General features: G+C 31.7%; 3 protein-coding genes across 4 annotated transcripts; all 3 read left to right on the top strand.

Annotated features, from left to right (window-relative positions):
* Nucleotides 1-247: 247 nt before the first annotated feature.
* Nucleotides 248-15,486, top strand: LOC111694975 (protein PTCD3 homolog, mitochondrial). Its single transcript, XM_023464076.1, has 18 exons — nt 248-351; nt 1,463-1,582; nt 2,267-2,356; nt 2,634-2,729; nt 4,361-4,409; nt 4,918-5,025; nt 5,480-5,653; nt 6,716-6,814; nt 9,163-9,390; nt 9,641-9,714; nt 10,216-10,293; nt 10,884-10,996; nt 11,633-11,746; nt 12,307-12,356; nt 13,226-13,335; nt 13,866-13,980; nt 14,555-14,689; nt 15,209-15,486. The coding sequence occupies exons 1-18, from the start codon at nt 275-277 to the stop codon at nt 15,347-15,349; spliced, it is 1,971 nt and encodes a 656-aa protein (XP_023319844.1). The 5' UTR covers nt 248-274; the 3' UTR covers nt 15,350-15,486.
* Nucleotides 15,470-26,179, top strand: LOC111694976 (39S ribosomal protein L28, mitochondrial). Of its 2 annotated transcripts, none has more exons than XM_023464077.1 (9): nt 15,470-15,628; nt 16,279-16,536; nt 17,979-18,048; nt 18,490-18,615; nt 22,869-22,957; nt 23,830-24,127; nt 24,525-24,625; nt 25,559-25,626; nt 25,881-26,179. In XM_023464077.1, exons 1-6 carry the CDS (start codon nt 15,491-15,493, stop codon nt 24,019-24,021), a joined length of 873 nt encoding a protein of 290 aa, XP_023319845.1. In that variant the 5' UTR covers nt 15,470-15,490; the 3' UTR covers nt 24,022-24,127; nt 24,525-24,625; nt 25,559-25,626; nt 25,881-26,179. The 2 variants fall into 2 exon arrangements, with proteins under 2 accessions (XP_023319845.1, XP_023319846.1); XM_023464078.1 differs by having other exon boundaries at nt 24,538-24,625.
* LOC111694966 (probable peptide chain release factor C12orf65, mitochondrial) lies at nt 24,546-27,505 on the top strand. Its single transcript, XM_023464065.1, has 6 exons — nt 24,546-24,625; nt 25,559-25,626; nt 26,355-26,423; nt 26,599-26,667; nt 26,815-26,895; nt 27,300-27,505. Exons 1-6 carry the CDS (start codon nt 24,546-24,548, stop codon nt 27,503-27,505), a joined length of 573 nt encoding a protein of 190 aa, XP_023319833.1.
* The last annotated feature ends 7 nt before the right edge of the window (nt 27,506-27,512 follow it).

Consider the following 27,512-nt stretch of genomic DNA (forward strand, 5'->3'; position numbering starts at 1 on the left):
AGAAGAAGCCCTAGTTAAACTCAAAATAACAGCATTCAGTTGAATCATAATGAATTAGAATTTTAAACTTTTTATAAATTGTTTCTTCGACTGTTAACCTCTCTTTCGGGAGTAGTTTTGATGAAGCTTCATGAAGTTGCTGTACATATACTTGAAAGCATGTTTCTAAATATAACTTGTTTCTCAATGCAAGTTCCAAACAAAAGATGTCAAAAAGAAATTTCATTATTAATACACCATAATCGTTTCGTTAATATCATGTTTTAAGAATAAAATGAATATAGTTAAATGCTCAGCAGTTCGGCAATTCGGCAATCAATCTAATATCTTAAAAATCAGATCGTTCTTTAGGTAAGAGGATTTTTTATCATTTGGCGACCATTCTAATTAGTATTTTTTTCTAACCTATCACAAAATATCGGCTTACCACTGATGTCTTATTAACGGCCAAAATATCAGCTGGCTATGGCCTATGGTAAACCATTAGGGTCCGTCCTAGTTTACGATTTTTGGACTCCCCCTCCCCCCTCCTATCAATTTTGTACATGAATGCTTATTATTCAGCTAAAATATTATTATTTTTTTATTATTATTTAGGGTTACGTTAGATTAAGACAATTTCTGGGCTGAGCGCTGCGGCTAGGGGGCCACGCGCAACGGCGAGGACAGGCTAAGGGGCCGGGCGCTGCGGCTACATGATCAATTATATCCATGTGTTACATAGATATACCATGTATAAAATTGATAGGCAGGGGGGAGGGGGGTCCTAAAATCGTTCTCTAGGAAATTACTAACCATTCTAAGTATTATGTTTTCTAACCTAACCCAAAATATCGGCTTACAATTGATGTATAACCCAAAATATCGGCTTACTTGTGATGTCTATCCCAAAATATCGGCTTACCTGTGATGTCTAACCCAAAATATCGGCTCACCTTTGATGTCTAACCCAAAATATCGGCTCACCTTTGATCAAAATATCGGCTCACCTTTGATTTCTAACCCAAAATATCGGCTCACCTTTGATGTCTAACCCAAAATATCGGCTCACCTTTGATGTCTAACCCAAAATATCGGCTCACCTTTGATTTCTAACCCAAAATATCGGCTCACCTTTGATGTCTAACTCAAAATATCGGCTCACCTTTGATGTCTAACCCAAAATATCGGCTCACATTTGATGTCTAACCCAAAATATCGGCTCACCTTTCATGTCTAACCCAAAATATCGGCTTACCATTTATGTTACATATGAAAACTACTGATCAGTTTTGTCGCTATGCTCGGCACAAAATTTTCTTAACTCTACCTTGCTAAGGTATTGACAGAAGTCCGGGAAATTCATGGAAAACGCATAAAAAGTATCAAAGAGTACCAAATTTAGGAAAATCTTGCTTGCTCTCTTTTAATTATTAAATAGTGAACATTATCTTACGTCTGCAGGTATAACAAATTTGTTTAGGGACAGTACGGTTTGTTCTAAAGAAGTTCAGATTCCTGATCGAATAGAGCGTTCTCCAACAGATATACTTAGAGCAATATCAGGAACAGTTAGCACAGATTTCACAGCCCCCCACTACAGGTTTCGAACTTTTATTTTTTTTGATGGTTTCAATTGTCAGGGCGATTTAAAAAAAAGTAATTTTGGGGTTATCTTTAGTTTTAACATATTGCCAATTTCCTATGAGAGTGAAAGTCAGCTTTTGTTTTGAAAGTTTGGGGAAAATCAAGAATGTAACTGCAATCTACCCAGAAACAAAATATATTCAAATTAAACTACCAAATCTACCCAGAAACAAAATATACTCAAATTAAACTACAAAATCTACCCAGAAACAAAATATACTCAAATTAAACTACCAAATCTATTCAGAAACAAAATATACTCAAATTAAACTACCAAATCTACCCAGAAACAAAATATACTCAAATTAAACTACCAAATCTACCCAGAAACAAAATATATTCAAATTAAACTAACATATCTATTCAGAAACAAAATATACTCAAATTAAACTACCAAATCTACCCAGAAACAAAATATACTCAAATTAAACTACCAAATCTACCCAGAAACAAAATATATTCAAATTAAACTAACATATCTATTCAGAAATAAAATATACTCAAATTAAACTACCAAATCTACCCAGAAACAAAATATATTCAAATCAAACTACCAAATCTATTTGGGTTAAACTAATTTAGGATTTTTCGGGAGTTAGGTTCGTGCTTTATAATCATGTTATACTTTTTGTATTTCTAGATATCACGATGATCCCTGGTTAGTTCCCTACACACAGAACGAGAAAAGAGAGTTTGCATTAGCAAGGGAATCTGGCAAGAACGCTGCAAGGTAGGGGGTGGGGATGGGAGAGGGGGGGGTTTATGAGTCAGAATTGGTTATAAGCAAGTGAGCTTATGGGGTTGGAGAAAAAATGAAGGTTAGGGAAGGAAAAAAGAAAAAAGGAGGAGAACGAGAGAATTGTTTTTTATCTGCAAGTTTTGGCTCACACAGGAAACTGCAAAACCTAATTTGGGAAATAGTATGATGGGGGAAAGAGGGAAACCCAAAATTTCATGAAAAACTGTAACAATAATGCATAATAAGATTAAAATATAATTTTATATAGATTTATTTTGGAGAACCATCCTCATCTATTCACTAAGAACAGAATATTAGCTGAACCTCCCGTTACAGCTTTCCAACCCAGAGCTAAATATAATAGGTAACTCACCGTTTCAATTTCAAACTATTAATTCGATTTTTTCAAGAACTATTGATACACGAATAAATATTTAATATGTTGTAGGATTCGATCATAATTCAATTCCTGAAATGATAAATATGTAATGTCAATGATCAATGTCGCCTATTTTTGCATATTTTTTGTAAAACTATATGTTCGAAATATCTAAACAAAGAACCCGTAACAAGTAAGACAGATTGTAATATCTTTGTAAATATTAATAGCAGGCGGTGCTATTAATGTAGACTCATATAATTGCCTAGGAGCAGGATATGAAGTCAGATTGTTGATATCTCTTTCCGGAGACTTGGAACCTCTGAAAAGTGACCTCCGTCGGCTCCAATTTTTAATCTCCGGCCTCGTTGGACATACATATTTTATTTTTAATATATACTCCCAATGACCCCTAGAATACGCAAAAAAATTCTTTTTTCCTAAAGTTTTTAATCTCAAAACAGGGTTTAAAAAATTGCGTTTTTTAAATTTTTTTTTAATGCAAAACTGACAAGTTTTGATAAAAAATATCAAAGGAAAAGAAAAAAGAAAATATTATTTATATTATAACACATTGATGAAAAAAAAGATTTTAAAGAATTAGTTTATTTTGGGTTAATAGTCGGTAATCTAACCTGCTCCAAGGTAATTATATACCAACCAACCAATGGTTTTAATTGGTTAGCCAACTGACTGGAATGTATCTACTTTATTTCCCTAGATTTGGACTAGAAGATGGGGATTTAAAGGTCTAGTTAGAACAGGGGCAGGGCAGTGCACCCTGCTGCCTGGGCGGTCTGGGGGGCCCATAATGGGGTCTCTTGCAGATTTCACTTCCTTATGATTCCTTATATAACATCAGTTTTTAAATTAGAACCGGCCACCATCTATATTATGGAGGAAAATGCAAAATTTCAAAAAAAATATTAACACCCCGTAACCCACGGAACAATAATTTTTTTCATCAATAATAATATATTTAATATTTTCTCTTTTTCCTCCGATATTTTTTATCATAACTTGTCACTTTTTGCATTTGAAAAAAAAATTGTTTTGAATTTAAAAACTTAAGAAATTTTTTTTTTTTTGCGTATTTTAGGGGTCATTGGGAATGTATACTAAAAGAAATGGAATATTTATGTCCAACAAGGCCGGAGATTAAAAATCGGAGCCGACGGAGATCACTTCAGAGGTTCCAAGTCTCCGGAAAGAAATATCGCCAATCTGACTTCATATCCTGCTCCTAGACAATTATATGAGTCTATATTCAAAAATAGCACCGGGTGCTATTAATATTTACAGAAATAATATTATAAAATGTCTTACTTGTTACGGGTTCTTTAAACTACGCATTTTTGTGCGTTAATAAATCTTTTCAGTATTATATAAATCATGGAAATTTTCTTAAAATAATAATAAACTGCTTACCTCCTACAGGATTAAAATGTTTTTTTTCTTGTAATCATTGTATAATGTATATTCAAACATAGTTTTTTAAGTTTTAGGTTTATTTGATAGCATTCAACATTCTTTTTAAAAACCATGGATTGGTTTCAATATGGTCTTATTTTGAACTAATTTTAGATAATATGATAAATTATTAATTATTATTTAAGGGATAATGTGACAGTTGAATTATTGGAAAATATGATCTCCAGTTTCCAGGTAAATTAGACAATCAATCAATCAAATAATCATAGTTCTAAATTTATAAAATAAATCAATTAATCATTGAATCAATTGGTTATTTAATTAATAAATATAGAAGTAAAGTGTTAAATCATGTAATTGATCAATATATCATTGAATTTATTAATTCATTTAGTGAATTTATAATTAAATAACTGAATTGAGCAGCAAGCAATTAATTAATTAATTAATTAATTAATTAATTAATTAATTAATTAATATAATGAATTTGAATTCATCATTGAGTAGATATTTTGAGTAACTAATAATTCAGTTTATCAATAACTCAGTCTACTAATATATCGAATTCATAAATCAATCCGTGAATTGAGCAGTAAATCATTTAACTTTTAATCAATCCACCTATTGAATTAAGGGGAATCGGCTCTGTTAATTACGTACATAATCAATCAGAAAGTTAGTTAATTAATCAATCAATTCTCCAACTGAAGTGAGAGTGAAGATCTAAAATATTTTTTGCTAGGTATCTGATGCCATATCTGTGTATGAACTGCTCCTAGAGAAGAAGAAGGTTCAGATTCCAGACGGTTTACTCCAGGGTCTCCTTGAACTTTTAGCTTTCAATTCAGAGGTTCATATCTTACTCTTGACAAACTTTTTAAATTTATTTAAATTTTTGTAATTAATAGTATTTTTGGGAGATGTGCTTTTTTAATTTTTGGAATTATAATATTTTACACTTTCATTAAAAATAAGTCTTCTTTCGAAGGCGTACTATTTTTGGCAATTCATTCCACTTTTATTTAAAGATAAATTGACATGGTATTTTTTTTAAACATTGTCAATTTTGTGCGATTAGTATGTACCATTTTTGCCGGTTATTTATTTCTGAGGTCTGATTTTATGACCAGCAAGGAGCAGTAGAACTAGGTATGGCCATTTTAACTACTTTTTGATTTTGCACTTCCGGTGCGCAACCCAATAGAGGTAGTTCACCCATCTGTTTCTCGTTCAACTCCCGCTCCTTGTTCATTAATTCCTGGCCTCAGGTTATTTGCTTGAAACTTGATTGATTGATTTATTAGGAAGAGGCGTTGAGCTTAGAGAACAAAGAACCTAAATACTTTCTACCTGGGAATAAAAGCTGGAAGTCCGGAGGTCTAGCGGAGACATTATATTCCAAGCTGGGGACCTCGGAGGCCAGGGTTGCTATGCTTCTTGGGTTCGCTAGACACGGTCAAGTTGCGAGGACAATGCAGGTTTGAGGATTAAAAGAAAAAAATTATTATTTTTCATGTACATTACATGTTTTTAAATTTTAAAGGGAGTGACCGGCAATATATGGTTGTTGATCTAAGTATGCAGTAATATAGAAAGTTTTTTAGGATTCATTACTAAGTTTGATTTCAAAGTCGACGTTCAAAATCATGAATTTGGTTGGTTTCTTTTTCAGAATCGTTTTTTTATTATTAAATAACGACGACAAAAATATAGTAAAAATTCTATAGTAAACTAATTAGATGTTTAGAAACATATTTTTCAAAACAAATTTGTCAATAAATCAATGTTAGAATTAATTATTTCGTTTTTATCATTATATTGAATTTCTTATTTTATGAATTTGTTCGCAGATTTTTAAAATTCCAGAAAATCTTTGTGAATAATGAGAGATTATAGAAACTAATAATTGAATAAAATTACTTATTTTTTATGATTTTAGAGTTAATTTTTATTTTCTCAACCTGTTCCTAGACAAAAAATAAGTTTACGTTAGAATTTTGTTAACCTTTTTTGTCGTCGTTTTTTAATAATTAAAAAAAACCGATTCTGAAAACGTACCCAAACAAATTCACGATTTTGAACGTATACTTTGCGCTCAAACCTAGTAAACATACGTCGTAGAAACGTTTTATATGTTTCAAATGAATCCTAAAAAATTTGTCCACAACACGACATATTCAGTTCAACCACAATACATAGCCAGTTACTGCCTTTAACTTTCAGTGTCGATTTAAAAACTTGAATGTTGGGTTAAACATTCTTGTAGTAGTGCCTTATTTCCCATACTTAACTAATAGTCTATTACATTTATGAGTATGTTAAAGGATTCGGGGAAAATTTAATCATCTATTTTTTTCGAAAAATATAAATTTTTTGTGATTTTGTATTAATGGTAGGTACTAACTCTTAAGCGTACTGTCATTATAGATTTGTTTCCCAAAACTTTAAATTGGCTGGATCATTTCTTTCAGTGTTCCCTTAGTGTTCAGTATTTCCATATTTTACAAGATTTTTCCAGGAAAAGATATTTTTTTGTAAAGGTTTGGGAGGAGATGAAGGTGAACCAGGACAAGATCCCCCTGGAGGCATTCAACGCCTACCTGTCAGCTCTTAATATAGAGGATGTAAACAAACTTAAGGTAAACACAGCTGTTTAATTATCAGGATATATAAATGCTGAATCGTTAATTTGTCAATCTGCATTCTGCATGCCTTAAAGAGAAAAAGACTGATGTACTGAAGAGATCAGATTTGATATTATATCATATCTGTTCGGTTCCATAGTAGTAAACCTATCGTGTAAGAATTCCCATTATTACACGGTTCAGGAGGAACAATTTTAATTTTGTTTACTTCCAGGCGTTTAAGAATGCTTATTCTTACACTGTAGGTGCATAATTTTCATTCTTTAACGCTCACACCGTGAAAGAATGGAAATTATTACATGGTCAGAGCGTGAAAGAATGAATATTCTTACACGCTCCGAGCATTAAAGAATGGAAATTATTACATATGTTGAAGAATATTCATTCTTACACGCTCCTTATATTGATCTTTTAACATAGATTAATATTAATATTAACTTAATTATTTTGTACTGACAACATGCACAGGGCAAACTTACCTTTTTCATTTATATTAATACATGCAAACTTACCTTTTTATACTTTAAATTAACATGCTCACTTACCTTTTCCTTTAATATTAAAACTGCAAACTTTCCTTTTTTACTTCAGTAAAACATGCTCACTTACATTTTCATGCTCACTTACCTTTTTCGTTTTTTGAAGTATTGATATACCTTAATTCAGAAATTTCCATCTAAATCTTAACCTTAGTCCCGACAGAATAGTGGAACCCCCTGTGTTTAATAAAATTTTCTGACCTTCCCAAAGAAAACCTCGTACTTTAAGCGTTCCATTGGACATTTTCATCTAACTACCGAGTCTTAAAGCATACTTACTGACTGTCAACTTTATATAATTTTTTTGGTTTTCTTGATTCCAAACCAAATTTGGTAAGATTTTACAAATCTCTGCATATTCTAATAGTACGGTAAGAACTTTTCAAAAATGGAAAGGTTGTCATTACTTCACAATTTCAATTAATTTTTTGTTTACTTTATAACTGGATACTGTACATTGTACAATAATAAGGGTTTCCAAAATTCCAAATTCAGTTGTAATATTTAAACAAATAGACAGAATAAAGAGGTCGATTTGCCCCCACCCTACAGCTAACACTAGTTTTAAAGTATCTCAGCCTGAGTTAGCAGTCACCATATCTCACATAGCTCGAAATGAAGAAGTGAAACCACAATCAAACCAAAAATGTTAGTTTATAAAAACTTATTTAAATACTAGTGTCACACTATTAATGGGGTCATAGCACTCCATAGCAATGAAAACAAACTAGTAAATCTGCTTAATGAATAACAAAGATCTTCATCAGTTTAGGTCGAACTGATTCTTACTAGATAACCTTCTCTTATCTCCTCTTTCTGGAAGATTTAGGATCTAATATCCAGGAAATGATTTCTTCTATAATGAAGACACGATTTTGTTCAGTAGATTAGGACAACCCACTACTATATCTTCTCCCCATCTAAAAAAACTCAGGGCACATTCAACATGCTGTATCTAAATGTAGTTAGTATCAACTTAAAAAAGGAGAGCAAAAGTTTTAGAAATTGGTAAACAAACTAACTAAACAAAGGAAAAAATCACACCACATGCATTACTTTCAAATTAAGAACTAATATTAACTTATAAAATGGTTTTGAACATTTTAACAATAGATAAATAAAAACAGTGATAGTCAGAACAAGAACATAAAACTTATTTGCAACATTTCATACTGTAAACTGTTCCAACTTGAAATAGTCAGATTTAACCAGAATTATTTTTTAATATAATTTCTTGAGTATGTGCTCATGGAACCTCACAAATATGATAAAATAATAATCTTATGAGGATAAAAATGTAATAATGGAATTCTTAAACTCGATGAAATAATCTTGATGTATTCTTTCATCTCGTTAAAGAATTTCCATTATTACATTTTTTTCCTCATAAGATTATCATAATATCCATATTCCTCAACTACAAATTAAAGAACAACTAATTTATTAATGAACGTGTTGAGTAAAAACATAGCGGAGTCATATAAATAAATACCGTTAATCTTCTGCTTCAATACTCCCCCTTCTTGATAAAAAGTACAATTTATTGTCTCAATGGTACACTTAAACCTTTATCAGAGATACAAGACATTGTCGAGACACTAAACGGAAAAATTACAATTATAGATAATCAATTTTACGAGAGACAAAGAATATCTCACTCATTCTTGAGCAGACTAAGGTTTTTAAAGCAATGTTGTGAATCGGACATGTCAAGAGTCAGTATTTTCTATTAATGTAAAAAATATTTTGCAGTCTCATCTTTATCTCGATTTTTTACTAAACTTAATCTAATCTTTATCCTAGGTTGAGATAACCGATATTCTAACCAGTATGAAAGCACAAAAACTTCAACCCAACCATGAAACCCTGGTTTCTTGTCTCCGAGCTGTGTCTATGGCTGGGAGTAAACAGAAAGCTAACTATTCGTCCTGTTGCGAGTTTGCGCTCTGTCTCCTTGCTGAGTTTAGAACTGCAGGAGTTGAACCTAGTCTCGGAGCATTCTGCCATCTTCTAGATATATTCTACTCTAAGGAATGATTAAGTTTTAACCAATATGAGATATTTTCCTAGGTTCTTTATCCGGCATTTTTCGGATTCATGATACTTTTTATGTTACTATACTTGGATTGGTGGTAATAGTTTACTTTAATTGAAGTTGAATGCATTTTCTCGCTAGAGTTCTTAAAGTGATGGATATTGGATTGTTTGGGCTGAAATTTCAACAAATACATTTACAATTATTTGTGTTTTGTTTTGTATATTAAAACTATTATTCTGACAGATTTCAAGAGAAAGACCAATGATTATCAAGGATTTTCTAAATTATCTGGAGGATAAAGATATGTGGCCAGCCAGGTAAATTATTATTATTATTCTAATTTTATCGTCATTATTTTGACTTCAATACATCGCCAAAAATCGCTGTCATGTACGATTGCTTATTGTTGACTTTGGATATCATGTCGTTAGAGGGATATATATATACTTTGCTTTTCTGTCTGTTTGTTTGTATCCAATAAACGTCAAAACTGAACCGATTAGGCCTAATTTTGGGCAGGGGCTGAAGTGCACGGATCAGTCGTGAGAGGTGGGGAAAGATCTTCTTCAAGTTTTACAGCTGATTTGACTGAACGCAGCGCTCAATTAGAAGCATGAGTAATTGGGAATGAATTTTGTAGATTTAGATAAAATAATTTTGGTGGGATGCCTGCATAGGGACTGACAGCTGGTGGGGTGGGGGGACAGCTTGTGGGGGGGATACAAGTGTCAACTTCGATACAAGTCTTAGCTTTGATACGAGTGTCAGCTTTGTAAACTATATTTGCCTCGGAGATTTGAATGTTTATTTCTGTTCAGATCAGAGCAGGATTTTCTCTTCTTTAAACGAGCAATGGAGGTTTGTCAGCATCTGAACCAAACCAAACTAGCCTACAGGTATCATCATATCAGGGTAACATAATTTGGGATGTCTCTCCTTGCGGCTCTGACTGTCGTCCAACCCAGCCGTAATCAATAATTGAAATCCAAAAAAGTTCTTTTCAACTTATTCAGTATTGGACATCATTAAATTACGACGTTACGACGAACAGAAAACCCGGCCCAGCGTTTCTGAAAGTCCAATTCAATAATAATTCAAGTAAGAGCGAATACCTTTACTTTTTAATTGTTAAATGCAATCTGAACTTCGGCCGGTAACAGTAAAAAGATAATTTATATTTATTTTCTCGAAAGGTTCAAGTTTAGCTTTTAAAAAAATCTAAAAATTGCCTTGGAACAATTCAATTTTGTTGCTGATCCATCCTATGAAATTATGCACTGAGGTGGGAACTGGGAACTCTTGTTTTGTGGATATCGAGATCAATGCTTGATCTTTATCTTTTCCTAATCTGCAGATTAATTTAATATTTATTCGATATCCCGCATGGTAATTCTCGAATAAAGAAGTGCCCACAGTGGATATCGAGATCAAGCTACCGGGATTATAAGTATTTAACACAAAAGTTCCCAGATCTATTTTTTTCTAGGTTACATAGTTTCCTGCTATCCCACAACAACCAGAACCTGCTCGGCAACTTCAGGGACTCGGAGAGATATTACGAGCTCCTGGTCGCTCTTGTTCTCAGGACAGAGGATCTAGGTCAGATATTTATAATATGAACATTATTAATACTATAGTTAATTCTGGTTAATAAACTTCAAATCTGAACATTATTAATACTACAGTTAATTCTGGTTAATAAACTTCAAATCTGAACATTATTAATACTAGTTAATTCTGGTTAATATACTTCAAATCGATATTTTTGTAAGAATACTAATATGTGTCCCAACTATTTTTTTATCCGAATTAAATAACAGGAAAGCGATAATATCTTTAATATTATTGAAAAGATAAAGGTTTTAAGCGTACCGTTGTGAATCGGGCATTGTCATATTTGAAGGTCACATGAAATTACGCTTACTGTAGCTTTAATTTTGAAAATTCTTAAAAAAAATGTGTAGAAATGGATCTTAGATGCGAATGTAAAATTATGATGAGCACTTGACTGACGGAGAAAAAGCGTCTTGAATAGTCTCGATAAATATTCATTAATTCTAAAGCCCAGCCTGTTGTTCATTAAATAGAAATTTGATCATTTTATTTTTTGTTTGTTTAAAACTTCTTTAAATAGGAAAGGAAAATCCTAAGTTTAAGTTAGTTGCCCATTTTGTAGATTAAGAAAAGAATTACAGATTATTTTATTCTTTTAATTATATTTTTATTTCAAATCAGAAACTGCTCTTGAGCTGTACAACAAGCTGGCTCCTCACACCTACAGTCCTAGGAAGGATTTCTATATTAAACTTCTCTCAGAAATACAAGCTAAAGGAGCAGTTCAACATCTTGGTAAATACAGAGAGTCCCATATCATATTAGGTTATCTCCAAGCTTAAACGCCAAAATAAAGACATATTACTTTAAAAACCTGAAATTTTCTGCTAGAAATTTTTTATTTTAGCCTCATTAAATTTTCCAAAATGATTCAATCTTTTTAAAATTTCTCATTAGTCCCGAAAATCGTAATTTAGACCCATTGACGAAATAATATGATATGGGAATCTTAGAATATTATTCAAAATATTTTTATCTTGTATATTTGATCAAGGTTTTAGACTATTTCTAGTTTGATTTGATGATAAGAATTTTTCTTTTTATTTATCAGTTATCGTGTTTTTTTTTCTGCATAAAAATGATCTTAAATATAAACACTTTATTGAGATATTTAAGTTTATTGTATTGCATATTTTGTAAAGTCGTCTTCTTCTAACGGTTTGATAAGAATGATGCGATCTTTTTTTTCTCTCATCAGTGTTTTTTTTTCCTGAAAATTTTCTGTCTGAAACTTATATTGAATATTGCTGAGAAGTTTCTTCTATTTTATATTTTTAAAAGTCGTCTTCTTTTAGGAAAAATCTTCGATGATTTAGAACTTTGCTCTTACGGGGGATGCAACAAGGCAAGTTATATTTTCTCTGTCTTTCTTAGTAAATTGATTTAAATATTGATCATTTGATCAGATAGGCTATTGTTGAAAAATGCATGATTGTCGATCCTTTTTGAATATTGATAATAATTAAACACGATCAGCAGGTCAAAACTAGATAATAGTTCGATATCTGGATTAATCTGATGATACAACTGAGATGGATTGATATATAAAATGATTAATTTATTTATTTATACGTGATAAAGTATTTTTTGAGAATATACGAAATCAAAATGTTTATTCAGTTAGCTAGGGTTAACTGGTTACTGAAAATGGATTGATGTATCAATTCTAGTCCTTCGCCTGATTTATTGATTAGGGCCCCCCCCTGGAACTCCGGGGGGGGGGGAATTGAATAATTGATCGATTGATTGATTGATTGATGATTAGTGGTATGATTGTTTGATTTCTTGATAGATTGAATGATTAGTTGATTGATTGATTGATTGACTGGTTCCAGGAGGGGTTATATGAGATGAACAGCACTATACTAGATGTATGGATTCTAATCCTCGGCTGATTACTGATGATTAGTTGATTTATTGATTGATATATTTATTTATTTGATTTTTATGATTTATTGATTGAATGGTTCTAGGAGGGTATATATGAGATGAACAGCACTATACTAAGATGTATGGATTCAAGTCCTCCGTCCCTTGATTGGTCGATTGATTAATTGATTGACTGGTTCCAGGAGGGGTTATATGAGATGAACAGCACTATACTAGATGTATGGATTCTAATCCTCGTCTGATTACTGATGATTAGTTGATTGATTGATTGATAGATTTATTGATTTGATTTTTATGATTTATTGATTGATTGAATGGTTCTAGGAGGGTATATATGAGATGAACAGCACTATACTAAGATGTATGGATTCTAATCCTCCCTCAACGTCAGAGTTTAATAATCTTAGTCCAACATACGTCAACATAGCAAACAGGTAGGTCTTGTCTGATACAATCTATACTTGCTCTGTGACCGAATTTAACGAATTTCAGCTACGTCGGTTGTGCCAAACGTTTGTTAATTAATGATATTATTGTTCCAATAGTAGGCGAAGGTCGGACAAAATATTCCACGGAAAAAAACATATTTAAAGAACCCCCGAGGCTTCACATTTTTACATGGATAGTCACTCAGTTAGCTAGTTTTTCGCATTCAAACACCAAAAATATGATCCTTGTTCAATGTTTGTGGTTACCTAAAAGGTATTAGCGGTTCCAAAAAGGTCAAAATCAGACTCATTATGGTGCATTATCCATCCTCACAATCGCAATTTAAGTCGTATTATATTATTTCTAATGCAAATGTTCTAAACAGGCTCACAAAAGTATTTCACACTTTATAACTTCCCATTATGGTCGAGAGTTATGTTGGAAAATGTTCAACCATATTTAATTAGATTTAATTAATTAATTTGAATCTAAATAAAAAAAGTGACTTTAACTAAAATTTTTCAAAATATTTTAGGATATTTAAGCATCTTGAGTTAAACAAAGCTTCAGATTCTCTGTATTTGAGATTTAATACACATGCTGCAGGAATATGCACCCTGGCGGTTAAAGTTCTACTAAAGGAAGCGCAGGTAGAAAATAGTCTTAACTCCACAGAAATAAACTTATTTGGAGATACCCCTCTCCTCCCACCTTTAAATTATATTTCCCTAGTTGGTCCTAGCCGAAGAGCTCGATACCCCAACCTTTGATATTGTTTAGTTCAAACCCAAGTGCTCTGAACTTAAAGTTTTAAGATTTCCTGCAGATTTTCCTGTTCATGTTTTGAAATGGCTTAGTTCCCAATTGCCCTGGATTAATAGTTTTGATGGTCCTTGATCATTTTTTTGATATTGTTTAGTTCCCAAGTGCCCTAAATTTATAGTTTTGAGAGTCCTTGATTATGTTTTGATATTGTTTAGTTCCCAAGTGCCCTGGATTTATAGTTTTGACGGTCCTTGATCATTTTTTTATATTGTTTAGTTCCCAAGTGCCCTGGATTTATAGTTTTGATAGTCCTTGATCATTTTTTTTATATTGTTAAGTTCCCTAGTGCCCTGAATTTATAGTTTGAGAGTCCCTGTTCATGTTTTGATATTGTTTAGTTCACAAGTGCCCTGGATTTATAGTTTTGAGAGTCCTTGATCATGTTTTGATATTGTTTAGTTCCCAAGTGCCCTGGAGATCTTTAATTTCTGCCTGGAAGAGAAGGAGCGTATGCCTGGTCAGCTGGGGGACAGTGCCCTAACTATGCTACTGGATGCCGCAATAGAGGAGGAAAATATTGAAGTTGGTCTACAGGTCAGCTAACTACAGGCAGATGACAAAGTCAGCAGAGTGGAATGCCGCAATGAATTACAAGACAGAGAGAGATCATTATTTATTTTTTTCTGGGCCGTGCGCTGCGGCTAGGAAAGGCCAGGGGGCTGAGCGCCGCGGCTAGTACAGGCTAGCGGGCCGAGTGCCTGTACTAAAATTCATTGCGGCATTCCACTTTGCTGACTTTGGCCTCGGCCTGAACTTCAGGGATTTAAAGGGCAAAATCGCGATTTTTCTTTAAAGGGGTTTATAATGATGCAAAAGCTTTCACCCCAAAAGCTGCGATAATTCTAAGCAGGGGTATTATAAAGGCATTCACCCGTAATGGCGTCCGGTGGTTCCATGATACACATTCCACATATGTATTGGGTTCATTTTCCGATCATAGTCTGCTATTGTTTTGTTTTACTCATCTTTAAAAAGCAAATACGACTGTTAGAAAGTGACCTGTTAAACTTTAAAAAAGTTGCTTATTTTTTAAAATGGTTTTGTTCTGTTTAGATCGTTGATTATCTACTGAGTGTAGGATCTAGTAAGGCCAGGAGCTGCGGGGAGAAATTGGGAAAACAAGATCTATCCTCAAAACATTCTGCTACACTCAACAAATACTTTGCACATCATCCTAAATGGTCAAATATTTAAAATCCTACTTCTTCCAATCCAACCATCTAGGGGCGTATATTTTCATGAAAATTCGATTCCCCCCCTCTTTGAAAATTACTTTTTTCTTTTTCCACCAGAAAAGTTGTTCGAAATATTAAACAGATTGATATTTCAGAGAAGATGTCGTATTCCAAGGCTATTGAGCCGTTTATCCAGAAGTATCCAAGCTGGGTATATTTTACCGGGGTGGGAGGACGAATGCTGAAGGAGAATAATTGGAATACTGGAATCAAAAAGAATATTCCTAAACATTACAAGGTACATAATCACATACCTGATGAATTTTGACGGGTAAGGGGCAAGGGTGATTTAATATGAATATGAAGCCTGGTAGAAACATCCTGCCTTAACAGCTTGCAGACAACTCGAATTTGTAGCTCTCCGAAAAAGTGAAAAAAGAGACATGGATAGTGTATTGTGTACTTTCTATATTCATTTTTAACTCTGCTGCCATCTGTAGGAAAATACGTATTTTAAATGTATAAATTATATACACTAATTTTTGCTGTCTTAGGCTGACTGACCAATAAAAAAGAATTTGGGGTTGTGCATGTATTATGCGTGTAAATTGAAAATTTCAGTGTTTTTATGACCACCTATAAAATTAAATATTAAAAAACATTTTTATCAGAAGAAAAAACTTGAAAGTAAATATATTGTCGAGTTACTTTCCTGCCTTAGTTAAACACAAATTATGCCGTGCTTAATGCATAGATGGTACCGCCTTCTCTGGAGACCTTGAAATGTCAACCTGCCTTCATATCCATATAAATTTAACTACAACACTGGTTGTGCTCCAGGTTTCTGTTCATTATCCAAAGGGACTTTAAGATAATATTACAACCTGACATAAAGAGGCGTTGGTGGAACTATTAAAATCAAATATTAAAAGTTAAAAACATCTTTAGGACTTTTATTTCACTTGGCAAATTGGTCCTCAGCAACACATTCATTCTCGTCCCGGGACAAACCGGTTTGAGAAGGACGAGTGGGGAGAGATACATCCGGTTCAGAATCCCCGGATCCACGTGGTTTATCCGGAGGAGTTCCACGCGGGTCTCTGGGGAGGAGAAGGTGTGATTAAAGGTTTACTCAAGCGACCTGAAACTAGGCATAGATCCTTCAAACCTCCACCAGCTAAATATTTTTGGCCAAAATTATTTGAGGTAAATACATCAATAAAGAAAAATACATTAAATCTATATTTAGGGATTATAAATATATTGGACTGTCCTTGTAATTTTAAGTGACCATCATTTTAAAAGGGCCAGGCCTGATTCACAATGGTACCCTTGAAATTCTTTTTTTTTATTTTTTTAAATTTTTATTTTTTTATTTATTATTATTTTAAAAATTTTTTTTATTTAAATTTTTTTTTAGTTTTAAAATTTTTATTTTATTACTAAAACTAATTATGGTTATGAAACTTAACACGTTTATTATTATTTAATCCTATTAGTACACCCGGTAATTAACCACCACTACCCTAGGAAGATCAATTTAGGCTCTTCAATGTGGTTAAAAACCAAAGGGTTTTTTTGAGAAAAATTTTTTTCTTCCTTTTTCTTTTGATCCAAAACTTTCTAGTTCCTTGATTCGAAATAGAAGTAGAATGTATAAGTATGTATACTTTATAGTATTATCCCGTTTTTAGGCCGATAATAAAGGTTCTTTTTTAAGGTCGACTACAAAAGTAGCACATATTTATATAGATTTAAAATTTGGTGATGGTGATGACCAAACCTCTGTAGAGTAAAAAAAGTAGATGTTAGTTCCACATTTATAGACTCTTGTGAATTGGACTTGCATCTCTGTACATGGAGTCACTTAAAATAATGTTTTTAGTCCCTTTAAAATGGTTGCAGAGAAGGAAATATATCTTGAAATACGCAATATTATCTTCTTTAAGGGACTTTAAGCGTAAAGCTTTTTCTGACCAAGTAAAAATTAAGTATCGGTATTTTTTGTTTCTCAAAACTGTTTATTTTCATTTGCGGTTTCTCTGCGAAAGTGACTTGCGCATTCCTTGTTTATAAGAAGCAAGGGAGAAACTCGCAAAAATAAATATTTTCCGAGTCATAAAAACGACGATTTCTTAAACATTTTTTATGAGATTAATGTTCAGGGGTCAATCGGGCATTGCCATCTGTGCATGGAGGGTCACTTGAAATAACCATTGTTTCTCATTTTAAAATTAAAAGAAGAATTATGTAAGAGGTTCTTCCTTTTTCATGATCATAAAACTATTGTTGTAAAATATTTATAAATGGTTTTTCCTGATAACAATTTATTCTTAATTTTATAATTGACGTTTCATAGCTAGTGTTATCCTATTTGTATACTCGGTATTTAACCACCAAAACTTAAGGATGATCATTTTTAGCTATTTTTTTAAAAGTTAGTTTAAAAGATGCAATTTCTTATAATTTCTTTGTAACATAATTTGCCAGCTTCTTTATTCAAATAAGAATTGGGAATGAATGTGTATCCCGTCTACGGACCAATGATGAAGAATACTTCTAAGGTCGATCTATCCATTTAATATGGTAGTGTACTGTACTTTTCATAAGTAATGTACTAATTAATTCAAAACTATTGTTATATTTAGGGAGTAGTTTACAGTGAGATTCTGGATAAACGAATAGAACTAATTATGACCAAACGTGGAGTTCATCTAGGAAACCAACAAATCAATACAAAACTATTTGAAATCTTTAAATAAAATATTCAAGAATATTTTATTTAAAGAGAGAGTTCTGAATTTTAGAAAAATGCTTTCAATAGTTAACTGTTGGAGACACAATTTGAGCTACAGGGTTACTCACAAAGAATCCATAAAATTCTTCAAATATGACAATTCCAAGATTAAATTAAGTCTCTGCTGATATAAACGTTGTCTTTTAATGGCTTATTTGATGATTTGGCAAGGAAAGACAGGAGTGGAATCATGACTTAAACTTTTCGTACACCCGTCTCTGAAGTCTCATTCTTTGTTTGTAACCCTGTAAATAAATTTTGTTGATTTGATTTGATTTGATTTGATTTGATTTGATTTGATTTGATTTGATTTGATTTGATTTGATTTGATTTGATTTGATTTGATTTGATTTGATTACTAGTTGATGAAGCTGAAGGGTTTGATAATTATCTATTGACGACTCCTGTAAATGAAGTTTATGCATGGAAACTGCTCAGGCTTAAACGAGAAATACTTTTAACCCTAGCAGACAAGGAGAACTTTGCAGGTTAGATAAAAAGATATATTGATTGATGTGATCTGATCTAATCTGATAGATGGATAAATACTGGTACAGGTTAAAGGAATGTTTGATTGAGAAAGTTTTTGGGGAGTGTTTGTTACTCATATTAATAATTTTCAAACCTCTCACATTCTCTTACATTTTAGTTCTTTTTCAATTAAGGTCTAGTCCTTTAGAAGATGCATTCAGATGCTTACATTTATGCAGGATAAAAATATTTTGTTTCAGAGACATATCACGGAGAAAATATAAGCACCTTGTGTTTATCTTTTGATCTAGGGTTTTGTAAGATTAGGTGGAATAAAAAGGTTGCAAAAGTATGAAACTGAATATTTATTTATAAAATTTATAATTCAATAATGAATATTGTATAGGTAGAGGAGGTATTGTAGGCCTATATATATAATTAATATATTGTATAGGTAGAGGAGGTATGGTAGACCTATATATAATCAATATATTGTATAGGTAAAGGAGGTATGGTAGACATATATATAATTAATATATTGTATAGGTAGAGGAGGTATTGTAGACCTATATATAATCAATATATTGTATAGGTAAAGGAGGTATGTTAGACCTATATATATTCAATATATTGTAAAGGTAAAGGAGGTATTGTAGACCTATATATAATTAATATATTGTATAGTTAGAGGAGGTATTGTAGGCCTATATATATTCAATATATTGTATAGGTAGAGGAGGTATTGTAGACCTATATATAATCAATATATTGTATAGGTAAAGGAGGTATGGTAGACCTATATATAATTAATATATTGTATAGGTAAAGGAGGTATTGTAGACCTATATATATTCAATATATTGTATAGGTAGAGGAGGTATTGTAGACCTATATATATTCAATATATTGTATAGGTAGAGGAGGTATTGTAGACCTATATATAATTAATATATTGTATATGTAAAGGAGGTATTGTAGGCCTATATATAATTAATATATTGTATAGGTAGAGGAGGTATTGTAGACCTATATATATTCAATATATTTTACATGTAAAGGAGGTATGGTAGACCTATATATGATTAATATATTGTATAGGTAAAGGAGGTATTGTAGGCCTATATATATTCAATATATTGTATAGGTAAAGGAGGTATGGTAGACCTACATATATTCAATATATTGTATAGGTAGGTGAGGTATTGTAGACCTTCATATGATAAATATATTGTATAGGTAAAGGAGGAATGGTAAACCTTTATATGAATAATATATTGTATAGGTAAAGGAGGTATTGTAGACCTATATATAATTTATATATTGTATAGATGAAGGAGGTATTGTAGACTTATATATATTCAATATATTGTATATGTAAAGGAGGTATTGTAGACCTATATATAATTAATATATTGTATATGTAAAGGAGGTATTGTAGACCTATATATATTCAATATATTGTATAGGTAGAGTAGGTATTGTAGACCTATATATAATCAATATATTGTATAGGTAAAGGAGGTATTGTAGACCTATATATATTCAATATATTGTATAAGGAGGTATTGTAGACCTATATATATTCAATATATTGTATAGGTAGAGGAGGTATTGTAGACCTATATATAATTAATATATTGTATAGGTAAAGGAGGTATTGTAGACCTATATATATTCAATATACTGTATAGGTAGAGTAGGTATTGTAGACCTATATATAATCAATATATTGTATAGGTAAAGGAGGTATTGTAGACCTATATATATTCATTATATTGTATAGGTAGAGGAGGTATTGTAGACCTATATATAATTAATATATTGTATAGGTAAAGGAGGTATTGTAGACCTATATGATTAATATATTGTATAGGTAAAGGAGGTATTGTAGGCCTATATTTATTCAATATATTGTATATAGAGAGGAGGTATTGTAGACCTATATATAATTAATATATTGTTTAGGTAAAGGAGGTATTGTAGACCTATATATATTCAATATATTGTATAGGTAGATGAGGTATTGTAGACCTATATATATTCAATATATTGTATAGGTAGAGTAGGTATTGTAGACATTTGAATCTGAAGTTACCTGTTGTGCACACCGAAATACAAGAAACTTATTTAGTGCAAGAGTTATCAATATATGGAATGATATTCCATATGAAATCAAAAGTGCTGTAAACCTGAACATTTTCAAAAACAAGCTTGATAACTGGCTGAATTTCTGAACGCTCAATGAAGTCGGAAAAGAGATGCATTAAATTGTAAACATAACCACACCAATTAAACTAATTAATATATTGTGTAGGTAAAGGAGGTATTGTAGACCTATATATTCAATATATTGTATAGGTAGGGGAGGTATTGTAGACCTATTTATAATTAATATATTGTATAGGTAAAGGAGGTATTGTAGACCTATATATTCAATATATTGTTTAGGTAGGGGATGTATTGTAGACCTATATATTCAATATATTGTATAGGTAGGGGATGTGCTCAAATTGTACCTTCAGGAACCAGGTAATTAACTACAAACATAAGAGCGAGCATGGACTCTTTCTCTTTGGCTCACCTCAATTTGCACTGATTAAATCTTATGTATATATTTCAGGTAGGCAGTTTATACAGGACTCAACCGTGAACTGAAAACACAATAAATCAGTCCTGGGTTAATTATATGCATGACAATAATAAAATTTTAGCCTTAAAAATAAAACTTTCTCCAGGTCAACTATTAAATTATTCATATAATAAGAAAATAAACTTACAATGTTGATTTGTCCAGAGGTTTGTAGCCTATAGTTCATTAAATTGCACCGCAGTCGAGAACAGGAAATTTAAGCTCATTTTAGACATTTGCAATTTTTCACCTGGTTTAAAGCACGGATACGAGCCCGGAACTATTTAGAGGAATCACAACAATCACAATTATCTACATATATTCTATAAACCATCCGTAGGAATAAAATTTGGCAATAGCCTTAAACATTGATTACAGATGCTTTATAGACCTGGAGAAAGAAACACGAATGCCGGTTAGCAGAGTTCAACTAACCCATAGTGTTCTGAAAGATAAACTCATTTATTTACAAATTTTTGAGTCTTAGGTTGGACATTTTATATAGGCTTAGACTAGACACTTTATATAGGCTTTGGTTAAATATTATATATAGGCTTGATAAAACTCAGGTTCTGCATTATAAAACAAAATCAGGTTGATCTTCATAAAAATTGGCCTTTAAATAGTTATCCTTTAAAAATCTCAATTATATAGATTTAAACACATGATTAAATGTAGGATTGTAGGTGTAGAGTTCCGTGTGATTGATCGATTGTTTGTAGAGAATTCCTGGTTCATACTGAATAACGTCTTGTCGCTGATCACCCTGAACACACATTAGTTTATAAAGATCCTCAGATCTTACAGGGGAGGTATTGTAGACCTATATGTAATAAATATATTGTATAGGTAAAGGAGGTATTGTAGACCTATATATTCAATATATTGTATAGGTAGGGGAGGTATAGTAGACCTATATATAATTAATGTATTGTATATGTAAGGGAGGTATTGTAGACCTATATATTACATATATTGTATAGGTAGGGGAGGTATTGTAGACCTATATATGATTAATATATTGTATAGGTAAAGGAGGTATTGTAGATCTATATATATTCAATATATTGTATATAGAGGGGAGGTATTGTAGACATTTATATGATTTATATATTGTATAGGTAAAGGAGGTATTGTAGACCTATATATAATTAATATATTGTATAGGTAAAGGAGGTATTGTAGACCTATATATGATTAATATATTGTAAAGGTAAAGGAGGTATTGTAGACCTATATATTATTAATATATTGTATATGTAAAGGAGGTATTGTAGACCTATATATTATTAATATATTGTATATGTAAAGGAGGTATTGTAGACCTATATATTATTAATATATTTTATAGGTAAAGGAGGTATTGTAGACCTATATACATTCAATATATTGTATAGGTAGAGGAGGTATTGTAGACCTATATATAATTAATATATTGTATAGGTAAAGGAGGTATTGTAGACATTAATATGATTAATATATTGTATATAGAGAGGAGGTATTGTAGACCTATATATGATTAATATATTGTATAGGTAAAGGAGGTATTGTAGACCTATATGAGAATTATAATCAATATATTGTATAGGTAGAGGAGGTATGGTAGACCTATATGAGAAATATAATCAATATATTGTAAAGGTAGAGGAGGTATGGTAGACCTATATGAGAAATATAATCAATATATTGTATCTAAAGAACAAGCAGACTGGACTGGATTAAAGCTTCAGGTAAAATATATTTGTTTTGGTTGCTTTGCTAAATAGTTTAGGGTGACAATTAATTTAAGTTAAGACTCAGGGTGTCAATTAATTTAAGTTAAGACTGAAGAATATCCCAGCTTTATTAATTTTATTATAACACTTCAAAACCCTTTGACCTTAATGTCTTCGAGAAGAAAACTAATGATAAAGGGCACCATATTTTCCTTAAAAGTGGCACCATATTTTCCTGAGAAGTTTTGTACCTTTACTATTATTATTTTACTGATTTAAGCCTTAGAGTAAAACAAAAAGCTTGAAAAATACCTTATAAGTTTTATTTTTTTTTAAATTTAGTTTTTCCCAAATTATTATTTTTTGTTAAAGGTCAATATCTATTAGTGTATCTTGAACTGTACGCCATTTTGGATTTTAAATTGAAGTGCTCGGTGTTGCTCAGAGAATTTAAAAAATCGACCAAGACACTGCAGAAAACAACCTCCCGCGTCGAAACAATTAATCTGAGGGATCTACTATATCTATCCTATGTTAATAAGAAGGAAAAAAGAAACGTCTGTTACTGCTGTTCGTCCCTCTAAGTGTTACGATTTTGTCGGCTGTACAGGGTTACCCACTAAGAATGATACTTTCATGAGGACTTGAATTTGTAGGCCTATCTGAAGATTGAATTTGGATTTCTGCCCTCAAAATTTTCTTTAAAGGTATACGCTTAAAGATTTGAAAGTGAAAGTAAAAGTTGTATATCTGATGGTCACCGTGAGTGTAGGAAACAAGACTGAATAATTCACGTACAGTCGTCTCTGAAGTCTCATCCTTTGCTGGGAACCGGTCCTGTATGTAACTATACATACAATGTCGACGCATAACATTTTGTTATATAGGAAGCGATCAAGAAACAGCTTGTGATTGAACACAACAAGATAGAACTGAACAAAGTCCCTCTGAAGGACAAGTATAGAGACGAACTAGTCTATCTTCTCAAACAAGGACATCTAGATGATATAGATCTAGGACTGGTAGAGGACAACAAAGAGCCTGGGTTCCTGGGCGATATTAAGAAAATGTTTAAATAAATTTGATCTCATTTAAATATCTTCCCTCCCCCTTTATACTGAAAGCTTTCTATTTCAGACACAAATGTGTAAGGTTTGACCTTAGTCAATAATATCTTAGATATAGGTAAATACCATTTAAGAATTAATATTTTTTACAGTGCTCCTCAGAAATATGCTTATAAAATACAAAAAGGAGTGAAAGATAATTTAAAACCGTTATGGCAAACTATGAACGGACCCATTTCTGCTAATATGTTTATTTTTAAGCTATTACGATCTAAATATTTTTTCTTTTAACAACAGTAAATAAAGTTTAGATTGCTTTTATATCCACCTTTAGTAAGATATATTCTGAGTTCTGACGATCACTGTAAGATGCTCATACAGTATACACTATACACCTTATTAGAAAATATTAATATGATTGATCATTACTAATGATGAGTCTTTTCAGCTTTTCCTTAACAATTTACTACTCTTTTCGTGCTTTTGATTTAAAACTTAAATACTGATTTCTGCAGTACGTTTGTGCAGTGGTCAGGATGCGAGGAACCGGTTTATATAAACAGCTGATTCGTTACGGACAACAGTTGCAGTACACTGACAAACATTTCTTTTACAGGTTACTATTGTTTAGAATAGGTTTTTATTTTATGCAGAATAGAAATAAACATTAAACAATCAATGTATCAGGAATTAGTTAATCATCAACAAGACCATTTAATGTAGTTGTCGTCGCATATATCAATAAAATGAAGACGACTTTTAACTTCAATTTTGATTAATATACACATAAACATGGAAACAAAGAGAATAAATAAAAATAAATTTGGAACAATTTCAGAAACTTTAACCCACCAGCCCCCCTGCAGTTGCACTCTTACCTTCTGATTTTAAAGCAGCTTGGTCAACTGTAAAAATTCAGCATTCCTGGCAACTGCAATATATCTGCTACTCAAGCAGAAATGGGTCACCCAAAACAGAACACAACAAATCATACATCGTGCAGAGCGAGTGTCCAAAAAATACTGGTTTCGACAAAATTTGTTGGTTTTTTCGAAATTCTCAGAATTGGGGACAGTTAACAGAATAAAAATAAATAATGGAAGAAGGAGAGAAACGCTAACAATAATAAAATTGGAATTTTTTCTGTATAAAACGTATCCAATTTATGAAATTAAAAATTAAAAACAAGAGAAGCTGTCAAACAAAAAAGCTTCTCTTTAATAAACTGCAACTTGTAACTGTAATGTTAAAAAAATTTAACAATCAAAACTAAAATAAAAAAGTCGTCTTATTTGTATTGATATAATCGCCGACCACTTTTTGTGTATATAGATTAATTTAAGTTCCGGCTAATGAGTAATGATCCTAATTATAATCCCCCCCCCCCCNAAGAGAGTTTTCGACGTGGCTCAATATTTTTTAACTCTAAATTGTCCTTAGATTTGAGTGAGTATTCATAAACGATAACTATTGTGGTGAAATAGCCTCAATTTACCAAGAAGGGAAATTTTATTGGAAGACTTTATTTAAATTTTCTTAATATTTTTAGAAGAATTCGAGCTGAGTTCGAACAGAATAAAAACCTACAAGATAAACAAGCCATTCAATTTCAACTAGGTAAACAAGGTTCTAACTTAGATATGATTAGAAAGAGAGGGGGGGGGGGGGTGGTTAAAAAATTGCAAGTTTTTCCTGTTTTGATACTTTTGGACCGATGAATAATTTATTTTCCTTTTGAATAATCCCCCTTCCCTTTTAATAGCATTTAAATTTTCTTACTCATGCAACAAAAATACTTATTGTTTATGAAGAGTGAGTGGGTCAACGTATAGGATTAAACACGAATTGTTACATTAATAAAATTTGTTTAGATAAAGGCTGTGCATTCTTGAGGAATCGGCTGCTGGTTTAGTAAAGAAATAATTCAAGCGTGATCACTGATCAGCGTATTATTAAACAGTAGAATTGTTTTTTTAAAAAGGTTGGATTTAAGAAACTCCTCTCCAAGGAGCTTACCTACCAAGTGAACCCATGTTAAAGAGTGAATTCTAAATTGGACAATGGACAGAAACACCACCAGATTTCAATCATAGACGATGACCTTGAAATTATATTGTGGTTTCCTGGTCTCAGGAAGACGACTTTTTTCTTCGTCTTCTTCAGTACTTGGTGAGTTTTGAATTTATTTTTGATTAATCCCAGAACAATTAGTTGGTTATATTCTCTAAATGTACAACGTCATTTTTCCAAATAATTTTGACTTGAAGTTGTGCATTTTATCCAATATTAACTTTACAAAATTGTCTTACATTTTTAATCAATTTAATTAGGAATTTATAATTTAGGGAAAAAGTTGGATAAAAGCCAGGTCCCGGTTATACAGGAGAAAGACTTGGAGGAAAAATTCGTAAGAGGTGAAGAGAGGAATATATATTNATAAATGAATTTTCGAGAAACTGTATCGAACAGGGTGGAAAACTTTACAGACAAAGTCCTTAAAAATATAAACCCTTTATTAAAAATCTTGATTCACGAGATTATGAAGACGACAGTTTGATGCCTCCATTCCTAAGTTTTCAAAACTTTTAGGTTGGGGTCCCGGTGGCCAGGCTGTTAATACAACTTCTAATGCTGTATTTCTCCGACATATTCCTTCAGGTAATTTTAGTCTAGCAAAATAGGTTTTTCGGACTTTAATGTTAAGAGTTATTGTTTTTAACTTCTTCACTTTCTTCATTAAATTGGATTCACGGTTTACACCGAATTTTTGTTTTGTTTATTATTTTAAATTTTATTTAATTTCAGGGTTGTTTGTTAAATGCCACGAGAGTAGATCTCTGGAGAATAATAGAAAAATTGCCAGAAAGCATCTTATTACAAAGTTAGGTAAAGAAGAAGAAAAATATCTTTTCATGCATTACTTTAGAAATACTTCCAATATGTTTACTGTTTAGTGACACTTTAAGGAACTGGAAGCGTAGATAGAATTGACCCTCAAATGAAAGATGGCAATTCCCGATTCACAACGGTATCCTTAAAAGCTTTGTCTGGTCATGTATAAATTATATAACTTTGAAAAATTGATTATTTTCATTGTGCTACCATAGTGACTTGCACATTTCTACGGAAGGAAAACATATAGGATTTATCAGAATTAAAAAGTTCTAAACCTAGAAAAACGAAAATATCTTTCACATTATTGATTAGATAATGGTTTCAAGGTTACCGTTGTGAATCGGGCATTGCCGTCTTAGCAATTTTTAGAACTCTTCTAATAATAAATATTTTAGACAACTTGGTGAATGGTTTGGATTCAGTTGAAAACAGACAGAAGGCAATAGACTCCGCCAAGAAAGAGAGAAAGAAGGAGAAGTCCAGACGGAAATACCAGCAGTTGAAGTTAATAAAGGAGGGGGGAGTAGAAGAAAAAGAAAATAATTCAGAAGAATCCAACGAGTTAGGAAAAAACGATCTTGACAAACTAGATGAAAAATAGAACAATT

The sequence above is a fragment of the Eurytemora carolleeae genome, unplaced genomic scaffold (genome assembly GCF_000591075.1).
Source record: "Eurytemora carolleeae unplaced genomic scaffold, Eaff_2.0 scaffold66, whole genome shotgun sequence".
NCBI classification, from domain to species: Eukaryota; Metazoa; Arthropoda; class Copepoda; order Calanoida; family Temoridae; genus Eurytemora; species Eurytemora carolleeae.